Source organism: Sander vitreus, chromosome 20, assembly GCF_031162955.1.
Source record: "Sander vitreus isolate 19-12246 chromosome 20, sanVit1, whole genome shotgun sequence".
Lineage (NCBI taxonomy): Eukaryota > Metazoa > Chordata > Actinopteri > Perciformes > Percidae > Sander > Sander vitreus.
This window is the reverse complement of record NC_135874.1, coordinates 3,231,404-3,243,565: the sequence shown is the minus strand read 5'-3', so window position 1 is coordinate 3,243,565 and position 12,162 is coordinate 3,231,404. Positions and strand designations below refer to the sequence as shown.

The 12,162-nt window shown below is 41.1% G+C and overlaps 1 protein-coding gene across 23 annotated transcripts in view; it reads left to right on the top strand.

Annotated features, from left to right (window-relative positions):
* Positions 1-12,162, top strand: part of mark3a (MAP/microtubule affinity-regulating kinase 3a) — a 54,832-nt gene that overhangs the window by 32,321 nt on the left and 10,349 nt on the right. For 11 of the 23 annotated variants that reach the window (XR_013503667.1, XM_078277917.1, XM_078277925.1 and 8 more), the window contains 6 exons: positions 2,730-2,842; positions 3,854-4,001; positions 4,684-4,901; positions 5,371-5,474; positions 8,316-8,588; positions 11,002-11,028. Coding sequence is in view for 21 of the 23 variants with exons in the window: in XM_078277917.1 (XP_078134043.1) it covers positions 2,730-2,842; positions 3,854-4,001; positions 4,684-4,901; positions 5,371-5,474; positions 8,316-8,588; positions 11,002-11,028 (883 nt within the window). In the remaining 2 variants the exon portion in view is untranslated. The remainder of the gene's footprint in view (positions 1-2,729; positions 2,843-3,853; positions 4,002-4,683; positions 4,902-5,370; positions 5,475-8,315; positions 8,589-11,001; positions 11,029-12,162) is intronic. The other 12 variants (XR_013503668.1, XM_078277927.1, XM_078277924.1 and 9 more) reach the window with 3 other exon arrangements.

Sequence of the window (12,162 nt, the reverse complement as noted above, 5' to 3'; positions counted from 1 at the left end):
GGGGGAAGGGTTTAAAACATGCAGTTTTTCATTTGGAACATTATTAAATCTAATTTAGAGTCTGATCATAAAAATATCAGTTATTTGCTTTGAAGATGAGGACTTCTATGCACATTTTGAGGAGAACAAAGGAAGCAGCAGAAGTGTTGAGGAGGAACAGGAGGCTGAAAGTGAGAGAGGAGAAGACAGAGATGGATGAGGAAGATGGTTTTCAGTGATTCTGCCTGGTTACAGAGGCAGAGCTAGTTTGTCATCGTCGGTCTCTCTCCCTGACGTTTACATGATGTTACCCTGCAGGTCGCTCACCATCAAAGTCACTTGAGTGTTTTGTTCCAGGGTCAGGAGACGGATGTTTTTTTTTTTTTTGTTTTTTTTTATTCATGGCGTAGGTGTTTTTCTTTTTTTTTAGTTTACCTAAATTTATCACATCTGTCAGGGTGGATTACTCCATGTTGGTGTGGGAAAATTTAATCCGACCAAATTTAGAAGATGTCAGTCAGTAAAAAGCTGCAGAGGAGAGCTGTTAACCCACCGAGAATAATGGCATTAGAACAGCTTTCAGTGGAGTTTTTTAGTGTGACGTGATCACAACGCTGCCTGAGAGGCTTTTCCACCCTGACGGCAAGTCAAATTCTGTTAGACAGGATAAAGCATTTGAATTCTTAAGGGTTTTTGGTGTTTTGATAACATCAGACTTGCATAACATTTACTCAAAAGCTGCAGGGATCTTAAAACCAGCACTGTGGGCTGCTTAAAGCCGATACATGCAGATGTATAAGTCCTGCTGATGTGATTTACAGGTTACAACCGATGTCAAAGCATCCCTGAGCTAAGTCATAACTGTTGGGCAATTGTAACAAATTATCAAAATATAATGAAAACAAGACAACATAAATTCATAAAACAGAGTGCAGCATGCAGTTGCAATACAGAATGTTCATGATTATGTCTATGATATTGCAATTAATGTCCCATTATTTCACATTATTCACACAACAGAGAATCTATAAATAGTGTAAAAGTAGAGGAACGACTAAAGCATCTTTCACGGTCCAATCTTCAGACCATCATTGAGTACAACAACATTCTTAAATCGCTGACAGAATCATTTACTATGTAGTACTGAGGGGAAAAATCTGAATAAATACTAATTAAATAGGTTTCCTTTTTTTTCCCAGGCTTTTGAGACAACGTTATCAGACTTAAACGCATCAAAGTTAAACAGCCGTGGGTTTTGTCGAGACATTTCATGCAACATTAACTCCCTTAAATCATCATCATATGTGCAGTTCAAAGAAAATGGGACTGACTTTCCACTTCACCCAGATCACAGAGATGCTGCGATGCTTGCACTCTCTTTACTGGTACATCTTCCTTTAGGCTGCTTAAACCGCTATGTGGTTATCGCTAAAGAGTTGGATCTCAAAATTAGGTTTAGATTTGAATGAAAACATGACGCCAACCTGATCGTGACTCATCTTAATACCTGTACTAAGAAACCAGATTAGAAATGTTCTTCAACATGTTTCAGATGGAGGAAGTCTTTTAAAAATGGATAGGCTGCGTAGTGTTGACATGAAAGCCTTCATATGAAGCGCACACACACACACACACACACACACACACGTGCACATAGATAAATGTTTTAAGCAGATCTGACTGGACCTACAGCAGGAAACGGCACTCTACTTCAGCTGGCATGCTACAAGCTGGAGGATGGGGAGGCATCACGTCATAGCCTTGTGTGTGTTTTATATATACTTACACTCTCTCTCTCTCTCCCCCCCCCCCCCCCCCCAAATCAGCGTCTTTTTCTGCTTCTGATTGGTCGAGGCAGAACTGGGAGGCACAGGGGGCTGATTACTTGAACTTTGCAGCTGCCCAGCTGAATTATTTCACACACCGTCACATAAACGTGATCATCATTAACCGTTCATGTGATGCAGTCACCGATTAGCAATTGCAAAATGTCAGACGGAGTAATCTACATCATCTGCCATATGTTGTTGGCTATTTCTTGCTATTTTATTGCTGCCTATGAAGCAGAAACGGTAAATCCCTGCAAAATGCAAGTCACACTGCTCTGCTGTATGGGTTGGTAGAGATCACCTTTTTAAAAGCGTGTGGCTGGTGTAGTGAGGCTGTCCTCTGACAGGTGCAGGAAGTTAACACCATTAATTGACACATTCTTTCAAAAACGAGACAGAATTTAGAGCTTTATCCCAAAACCGTTACTCCAAATTCATATAGTAACACCTCAGGTAGATATTTATTACTTCTTTTTTTTTGTCAACAAAGATCCAAGTATAACACATGTACTTCAACTTAGATGTATTGTCCCAAGGGGGAATGTATCCTGCAGTCTGGTTAAACAAACAATAACACACAGAGATTTAGGCACACGGACCTGCTAGGTACATAAAACAGATATAGCTCAAGTGACAAACAGAAACCTAAAGTATATTTAGCCATCGCCACTAGTGGGGAACAGACATCACACTATGCCCACAATCAGTGATTTATTTCACCATCTATTAATCTGCCAATTTCTTTTGATTAATTGTTTGGTCTAGGAAATGTTTTTTTTCCAACATCAGGCAACAGTTTTTCTGTCGTATACCTCACGAAAGTCTTTGAGCTTTCAATCATGTATTGTGTATACATTCTGCTTATTAAAATCCTGATTGTAATATTTTTTTTAAATGAGCCCTTGTTTTTGTTTTGTGCAGATGTGATGGTGGGGATGGGCTATAACCTGGAAGAGATCCAGGACTCTCTGGCCAAGATGAAGTATGACGAGATCACAGCCACCTACCTGCTGCTGGGCAGGAAGGCCTCTGAGGTACAAACATCAACCTGCTACAGTACATTACAATACACCTGCTACCAGTACAGTACATTACAATACACCTGGTATCATCACAGTACATTACAGTACACCTGGTATCAGCACAGTACATTACAGTACACCTGGTATCAGCACAGTACATTACAGTACACCTGGTATCAGTACAATACATTACAATACACCTGGTATTAGCACAGTACATTACACCTGGTATTAGCACAGTGCATTACATTACACCTGGTATTAGCACAGTACATTACACCTGGTATTAGCACAGTACATTACACCTGGTATTAGCACAGTACATTACACCTGGTATTAAAACAATGTATTACAGTACACCTGGTATCACAACAGTACATTACAATACACCTGGTATCAGCACAGTAGTTCATCTTTACATATCTTGTTCAGTTAAAGCTACAGTTACAGCTACAGTAGCTGAACAGGACACTAAAATATGTCTGAAAACATTTGAGGTGAGAAGTGAGCAATGCAGTAACACAACCTTGATTCATGTTTGTTCAGCGCTGCTTGCGTTTGACCACAGTTCACTAGGAGTCACTGTCACCATGTGTCAATCAGTCTCTAATGCATCAAAATATACTTGAAGTACAAAGAGTTGAAGTACTCATTATGCAGAATGCTTTTTTTATCATTTCAGAATAATACATATTATTGGATTGTAGTCATTGATGCATTATTGTGTCCATCACTTTAATATTGCAGCTGGTAAATGTGGGGCTAATTTGAATGACTTCATATACTGCTGAGTAGTTTAATCTATAATAATACATAATCATGTATAATAATCTAAATCTGCAAAGTAAGGACAGATGTCAAATAATTGTAGTTGAGCAGAAAGTAAAGTAGAAGTACCTCAAAATTGTACAAAGTACAGTTCATACATAAATGTTATTAGTTACATTCCACCACTGATTATAAATCGCACTCATGTACATGTACTGCATGTTTTGACTCCAATGTGTTGGTGTGTCCTCCCAGCTGGAGCCCAGCGAGTCGGCGTCCAGCAGCAACCTGTCTCTGGCCAAAGCCCGACCCAACAGCGAGCTCAACGGCCAGTCGCCCTCACACCTCAAAGTCCAGAGGAGCGTCTCCTCCAACCACAAACAGAGACGCTACAGTGAACAAGGTGAGGCGGACACAACATGTTTCCTCAGCCACGTGTCTTTTAAATAAGAGATCTAACATTAAAAAGGCTTTATTGATTCAAACTGAATCTGGAAACCTTTTTATTTTACACCTTTAGCAGTTGTATTTTTCTTTTTATAACAACACCACTCAAACTGTGTCGTGCCTTTACCTCCTTAAAAAGGTTGGTTGCTGTCAGTAGCTCTTTGTCAGGCTGATAAATGTAGTTAACATGGTGAAGGCACTTTAACCTTAGCTCAGTGCTGTCCACTGTAATATAATGCTTTGTCAATAACTTCTGTTTGTACTGCTTTCCTCTACGTTAGAGCTGCAGCGTAAAGAGCTACACTAAGAAGCTTTTAAGCTCCGTCTCTAACAGAAATTATTCAACATACTTTTAAAGAACACCATGGTGTTTTTTTAAGTTTTTTTGTGTATTCTTTTACTGACACAAAATAGCAATATGTTCAATTACAGTTCTGCACATGTAGCGCTGCAAATGGTTCTTTTTATTATCAATTAAGCGGACCCTCGATTCAATTATTAATTCTTTTTATTAATTAAGTCTGTGTTTTCCAAATGTAGGTTGTCTCATTTTAGAAAGGGGGGGGGGGGAAAAGTATTTTTGCCAGTGGTGCAAACAACATCTTTGAGTCCTCCCTCACACGTCTGTTTCTCTGCAGTTGGTCAAAATGTCCCTCCAGGGATGTCCCATCCAAAGAGGAGTCAGACCACTACAGCGGAGAACAGCATTAAGGAGGAAAGTGGAGTCCAGCTCCGTAAACCCAGCACCCCGGGGAGCCGCGGGGCTCCGCCCGCCAGCCCTCTGCTGGGCAACGCCAACAACCCCAACAAGGCCGACATCCCCGACCGCCGGAAAGGCGCCACCACAGGCCCGAGCGTGAGTCACTTTATCAGTTCCAGCTCAGCTCACCAACATCAACAAATACTCATTCATCTGCTGTATCCTGTTGTTTATCAGGGAAACGTCTCAGTCTGTAACCCAAGTTATTTAAAAGGCTCCATCAAATTAATTACTTATCCAGAAAGCCTCAAACTGCAAGTGGAATTTTAAAAATAGATACCAGGGCAGCCCTTGAAATATATTTTAGTTATATAAACATTTACATTTAACTGTAGTCATTCTTTGAACCTGTCTTACTTTGTTCTGTACTTTGTCTTACTTTTCCGTCTGTTATTAAGTATTTGATTTTTGTAGTTATTTTATAGTCCTCATGATGTTTTTGTTATTTCTTTGTCCCATTTATATCTGAAGACTTGTATCTGCATCAGCTGAAACTAATGTGGATACTATAGCTTGAAACGGACTCATTATTTTAATATGGCATTACATCTGATTTTGTCTACAGAATAACAGTGCGTCGGCAGGTATGACCCGGAGGAACACATACGTCTGCAGTGACCGAAACAACACCGACCGCCTCTCCGTCATCCCCAACGGCAAGGAGAACAGGTGAGAGGGGATGTTTGTTGTCTTTGACCTAGTTTCATCGCGAAAAACTAAAAATCTGTGTCGGCACAGAAAGAACAGTGGACACAAAAAGCTTCTAATGAGATTATTGAGCCTGTACATTTTTGTGGAACCTGTTATGGAAGCCACTATGTTTGTTTTTTTACCAGTCTGTGCTTTTTTTTGCCAGTATTGTGGTCTAAATGCTGTTTTAGAGCTTTTTCTACCCAACAAGAATGCAAAACTCCTCATTATGAACACGAATGTGGTCAAGTTCAAGGCTATTAAATATGGATATAGGAAAAAATATAGACTTCAGCCTTCCAAACTCATACTGGTTGAACTCTAATAGCAGTGTTTCACCATTTGAGAACCATTTTTATTGTTGAAAGAAAATCCAGACAGGATCCCAAGGAAAGATTTCCCTTTTTGTTTCATCCCTTTTTGTTTCTGTTCCTTATTTCTTTCTTGTATTTACTTTCCCTTTTTTCTCATCTTTTGTTTTCATTTCTGCCTGTGTGTTTGTGGTTTCGGCGGGGATGTTGTTGTTTTTTTTCATTGTGGCATGAGCAGCATGACTGAGATGGCTTGTGCCACTAGCCCCTCCTCTGGCTTTGCGGCCGCTGCGTTCGGTGCCTCGTCCGGTGCCTCGTCCGGTGCCTCGTCCGGTTCAGTGCGGCTGAGGTATCAAAACGTCGGCCCGTTGTACGTTTGCCAGGCAGGCTGGGCCACGCTGCCCCACTCCTACTACGCTCTGGACTGCTGCTCGCCCAAGTAAGACGGCAGGGCCTCCAAACCCCCCCCCCCCCCCCCCCGTCTGTCTCCTCTCATGTCTCAGCCCCTGTTTGGCCCCACGCTAACCCACACATCCAGCCAGCTTCACACTCTGTAACCCCACAACTAATCCATGGACGCCATTCACTGCAAAGAACGGAAAGGAAAGCAACGTGTTGTTGGTTGTCAGTGTCTGAAATGTATACTCATCAGCCACGAGCAGGGAAAATAAAACGACTTTTTGACGCTTTGAACCATTCTCCTTTTATTGAGTTTGTCTTTGGTCCATGCAATGTTTCAGAACGACCGTGTGACAAAAACTGCATGCGCTAACAGCGATTGTCAACACTTCCGGTTTCATAGTAACGGCTCCCCGCTGCCCTTACATTAACATGCGTTTATTGTGAATAATGTGCAGGAAGTGATGCTGCACTATTAGCAGCAATTTTATGGCAGCGTCGTAATAAAAAGCTTGGATTCCGACATTGGAGTCTGGGTGCACTTGGAAACTGGTGGGTGTTGATTTCAGACACTGATAAAAGTGGAGGCACAAGAAGAGAAAAATATATATCCTCACACTGAAATCAAGCTGCCACTCTCTGTGTGTGATAATATTTTTCCATGTTTGCATCATCTCCCTCTGCCAACCATGAACTGGAGGACCGCGAGTCTCCGCTGGAGACATTTGCAATAACAAAACTCTCACAGCTCTGCTCCTGATCTCTCCTCTCCATCTCTGCTGTGAACTTTGACCCCTGATTTTCGCCGTCTGGATCCCCCCATTCCCCCCCCACCGGTCGGCGTCCACAACACGATGAGCCGACCTCTAGCACTCCCCTGCTGTCCCTCAGACCCATCGTCTTGTTGTTTAGATTCTAACTGATCAGGGAGCCAACTCACCCCCCTCATTGTGCACGTCAGGAGCTTGATGTTCAGGGTGGGAAATTAACAACCACAGTTACAGCTGTTAAATTCTCTCTTCACCTTTACAATCTTTCCTTTATGAAATGATCTTTCAGCTGGTGGATTCATTAACTCTTAACATTTTAATCAAAGATGTTTGGGTCCTGGTACCATGGCTAAAGCCTGTTTATCCAGGGGCCCATAAACCCTTGTAGCAGCTCAGAAAACGTTGCCCTTTGTATGAAGCAGCCAGGGTCTAAAGTGGTTCCTACCCCCCGTCATAGTTTCTGGCCCCCAGAAGTCTCTGGTCTGGGGCTATCGGGGCAGAGTTTGCAATGCTGAACCGCACCATTTGGTCAAAAGCAAACTTCAAAATTGCAACTTGTCTACAAGTTGTGTACAACTTTATTCACCCAGTATGTATTGATGGATATAGTATACTGTATGTATGTTTTTTTGTACTGATAGCTGGTCTGGCTGTGCGTGCATGCGAGTTCATTTTGCATTGGTATCAGATGCCATGTGCTGTGACAAAGCGTCTGGATTGAGTTGGGAAATGGTCTGTGAGAGCCCTGTGGATGCAGTGCCAGGCCACTTTATTTTCAGTATTTTGAGAACCGCACCTATTTAGAGAAGTGTAACCAGGTGATCAAAGGGCTTATCAAGAAACAAAACTGGCTATTTAAAGTCTGATTCCACCAGCTACTGTGATTGGGTGATATACATTTGTATTTAATTTACTACCCTGTTGACATCTAACATGCAAGATTCATTTACTTAAAACCCATGGCAACATTAGAAATCCACGTAGGAATAACCAACTCTCAGCCATTTTTGGAGATAAGGAAGGAACAGTGATGTAACTCGGATAAGATACGTTTTTCCATTGCAGTTGTATGCTTGTGTACCAAACTGTGCATTAGCAGCGACCTTTGACCTTCACTGTAAACACAGGTTTGTTTATTTTGGAGCGAAATCTTGCAGACCACATATGAAACGTCTATAAAATAGGCTAGATGAGTCAATCCCACTTAGTGGACACATGAGTAAAAGACAAAATATTACCTTCCAATACAGCGAAGAACACGTCTGCAGTGGAAAAACTACTGTCTGTTTTTGGGGTTTAAACTCTGATCTTAACTTAACCCTCTTCTTCCTCCGCCTTAGCAGTGTCGCGGCGTCACCCGGTGGCCAGAGGAACCCGGTGGCGTCCATTAACAGCATTGCCAACGCCACCACACCGGACCGCCTGCGCTTCCCGCGCGGCACCGCCAGCCGCAGCACCTTCCACGGCGGCCAGCTGAGGGACCGCCGCACGGCCACGTACAACGGGCCGCCGGCCTCGCCCACCCTCTCCCACGATGCCACCCCTCTCTCTCAGACCCGCAGCCGTGGAACCAGCAACCTTTTCTCCAAGCTCACCTCCAAACTCACCCGCAGGTAGGCGAGGAAACACCTCTTAAGTGAAGCACCAAGGGTTGGGGTTTAGCTCTCTTTCTGTTCACTCCAATTAAAATGTAATTTAAAAAAGAATCATTTGCATACACATTTTCACAACTTCTGAGTTATTAAATCTGAACTAGAAAGTGGATAGACTCCAGCCCTCTGCTCTGTTCAGTTCAATCTCCTGTGACTCTGTTCCAATTAGAAGCCAATCAACACAGTGCCTTGTAGAGTTAGGATGATTAATTACATGGCGGAGGAACGCTTCACTGTCCTGTACGATGTGATTTATTCCTAAATCTAAATTGTTTATCTGTCGCTGCCTGGACGCCTGCCACAGAGAACTGAAACCACTCTGAGCTAGCCTCAATTCAACCTTCTTTTTTTATTAATGGAATTTGTGATATTGTTAATGGTTACAGCTGTGTTATGGTCCAGAAACTGGTTATAGCCCGTTTCCTGGACCATAACCAGGACCTGTGATTCATTAAAGATGTTTGCTGATCCTTTTCTTGCGTACTAGTCATAAAGATCTTCTCATGCAGTGTATATACTTCTAGAATTAAGATATACAACAGTGAAATAACACCTTCACTTGGTTTTCTTTGGTCTAAATCTGGAATCATGTTTTGGGCTGTCCTATCGCAAGCAAACCAGAGCTCGTAAAAGAACCTGGATTTTTGTCTCCAGTCAAAACAATTTTGAAAGTAATTATTTTTATTCAGGCAAAAATAAAATAAACCAGCCTCTCAGATGGGAGTATTGGCTGCTTTTCTTATGTTACAGTAAAATGAATATCTTAGTGTAACATAAGAAACATAAGGTTGTTGGTTGGACAAAACATTTGAAGACTTAACTTTAGGCTTTAGTCAGTGGTGGAAAGTAACTAAGTACACTTACTCAAATACTGTAGTAGAGTTATGAGGTGCTTAATAATTTACATTTAACATGTAGAGCATTAAGAAAAAAGAGGCTGAATCTATACAGCCTCTTTATTTGTGTAGTGCAGGATGTGCCAAAATGTTGAGAGATGTGCAAAATACTTTTGTACTTTTACTTAAAGCGTAACTTTCACCAAAATGCAACCTAGGGTCTTTTTGTGAATGTACCCGAGTCAAACTTTCGTTTAAAAGCTAAATTAGGACGGAAACGCCACTTTTAAGATTTACCGTATTTTCGTTTTTCAGTCAAATGGCCTTTTGAATGGGAGTGTTAGGGGCACTACTATGATCACGTCAAAATCACTATTTTGAACTCCAGCATTGAGAAAATGTTTTGTGTACACAGTGTTTACTAAAGGTTTTGAACAACTCACTGTAGCTGTTGTTCTTCCAGTCTCCGTCCATCTCGCAAGTCAAAAATAGTCGAGGGAGGAGAGTAAAGATGGAAAGCTCCTAAAGCTCAGTTCCATATAAATGCACGGATAATTTATTATTCTGTCATTAGTGAAAAACAATATTGACCTTGTAGTTGAAAATGGAGCCTCATATAAGAATGACATTTCCTCCTATGGCGTCCGTTCATTCACATTCGGAGATCAACTATTTTTGACTGAGGAAATGGCGGATAGCGTAAACAACAACCGCTAACGTGAGTTGTTCAAAACCTTTCTTTTAAGTAAGCTCTGTGTACACAAACAATGTTGTCAATGCTGGAGTTCATGTGTAGAGCCTCTGGTGATACTTGGAGCAAAGTCTTATGTTGTGTGGAGCCTTCTTAGTGGTTTAAAAATAGTGATTTTGATGCGATCATACTAGTGCCCCTAGCTCTCCCATTCAAAAGGCCATTTGACCGAAAACGAAAATACGGTAAATCTTAAAAGTGGTGCTTCCGTCCTAAATATGCTTTTAAACGAAAGTTTGACTCGGGTACATTCACAAAAAGACCCTAGGTTGCATTTTGGCGAGAGTTACGCTTTAAGTAAGATTTTAACTGCAGGACTTTGACTTGGAACAGAGTATTTCTAAACTGTAGTATTTCTACTTTCACTTAAGTAAAAGATCGGAGTAGTTCTTCCACTACTGGCTGTAGGACATTATGAGGGACATCTCTTTTATTATCTGACATATTAAATCTGAAAAGGATAATTCAGTTAATCAAGAAAACAATCAGCAGACAATGAAAATAATAAAGAATCGCAGCCCCAATTAAACCGCAAGACATCTTTGCATTGAAAGGCTCTTAAAGTGGCAGCCAGGCCAGTGACATCACTCCTGCAATGACTGACCTAAAATGAGGAATTGAAATCATTTGATAAATGATGAAAAAAAACTTCCCCTTCACTGTTGATGATTCCAATGACCCCATTTTTGTTCACTCATTCAGACTCCTCATACCCCCTGCCCCCTCCCTCCTTCCTCTCACTCCTCCTCCACCATTTTCACTGTTTCTTTGTCTGATTCTGTTGTAGAAACATGTCATTCAGGTTTACCAAAAGGTAGGACTCTTGTACTGCCTTTTTCGAAAACAAACTCACTGAAAAACTTCCTCTGAAACTCCACAGACGCGTGGGGCTGCTGGCACTGAACTAACACACCGCTTAGCAGGAAAAAGAACTCTGGCTACATTTACATGCATACAGTTTTAGAAACGGATTCATGTGATTACAATATGGTGATTTTACACTAATAGCTTTGTAGATAGTATAGTTTGTCAATAACTAGTTTGAGGAATGTTTTGGATAATGTACTAATTTGCTTCCTTGCCGAGAGTTATATAGGGAGATTGATACCACTCTGATGTCTGCACCGTAAATGTAAAGATGGAGCCAGCATTCAGTTAGCGTAGCTTAGCATAAAGACTGGAAGCAGAGGTAAACAGCTAGCCTGGCTCTGTCCAAAGGCAACACTACCAGCACCCCTAAAGCTCTCTAATTAACATGTTATATCTTGTTTGTTTAATCCCTACATAAACAGATTTTTTCCTGTAACGAGTAATCCACTTCTTCACTGTCTTACATAGAGACACGCTTAGTTGCCAGTTTATTAGGTACACCAAGCTAAAGCTAATGCAGTCTAATATGACAGTCCTGTAATAAATCCAACCCTTGTGAAGGCTCTAATGTTCAGTTTTTAGCTGTTTAAGAGAGGTGTTGATTTAACTTTATGGTCATATTGGAGGCCGCAGGTGTTTGTATTATTTTGTCTACCCCATTTCTATCAATGAGGATAGGCTAAATAACAAATGTATAATTTAATACAGTTAAACATCCTTAGTGAGCTTTAGAGGGGCAGGGGAGTGGATGTTGTCACCTTTGAACAGAGCCAGGCTAGCTGTTCCCTCTGTTTCCAGTCTTTATGCTAACGCTAAGCTAACTTTTATATTCACTGTACAAATATAAGAGTGGTATAAATCTTCTTATCTTACTTGTGTAAAGAAAGTAAATAAGTGTATTCTCCCAAAATGTCGAAACCATTCCTTTAAAGAAGGATGTAACACAGTCAGATCTAGTTAGATTATTTGTTTTTATTTCCACGTTAAACCATGTCTGACGGCTAATTGAAGAAGACATCAATTATAAATATGTGATTATAAATCTAAATGATAATTGTATCAGTTGGAGTTGTGCGTT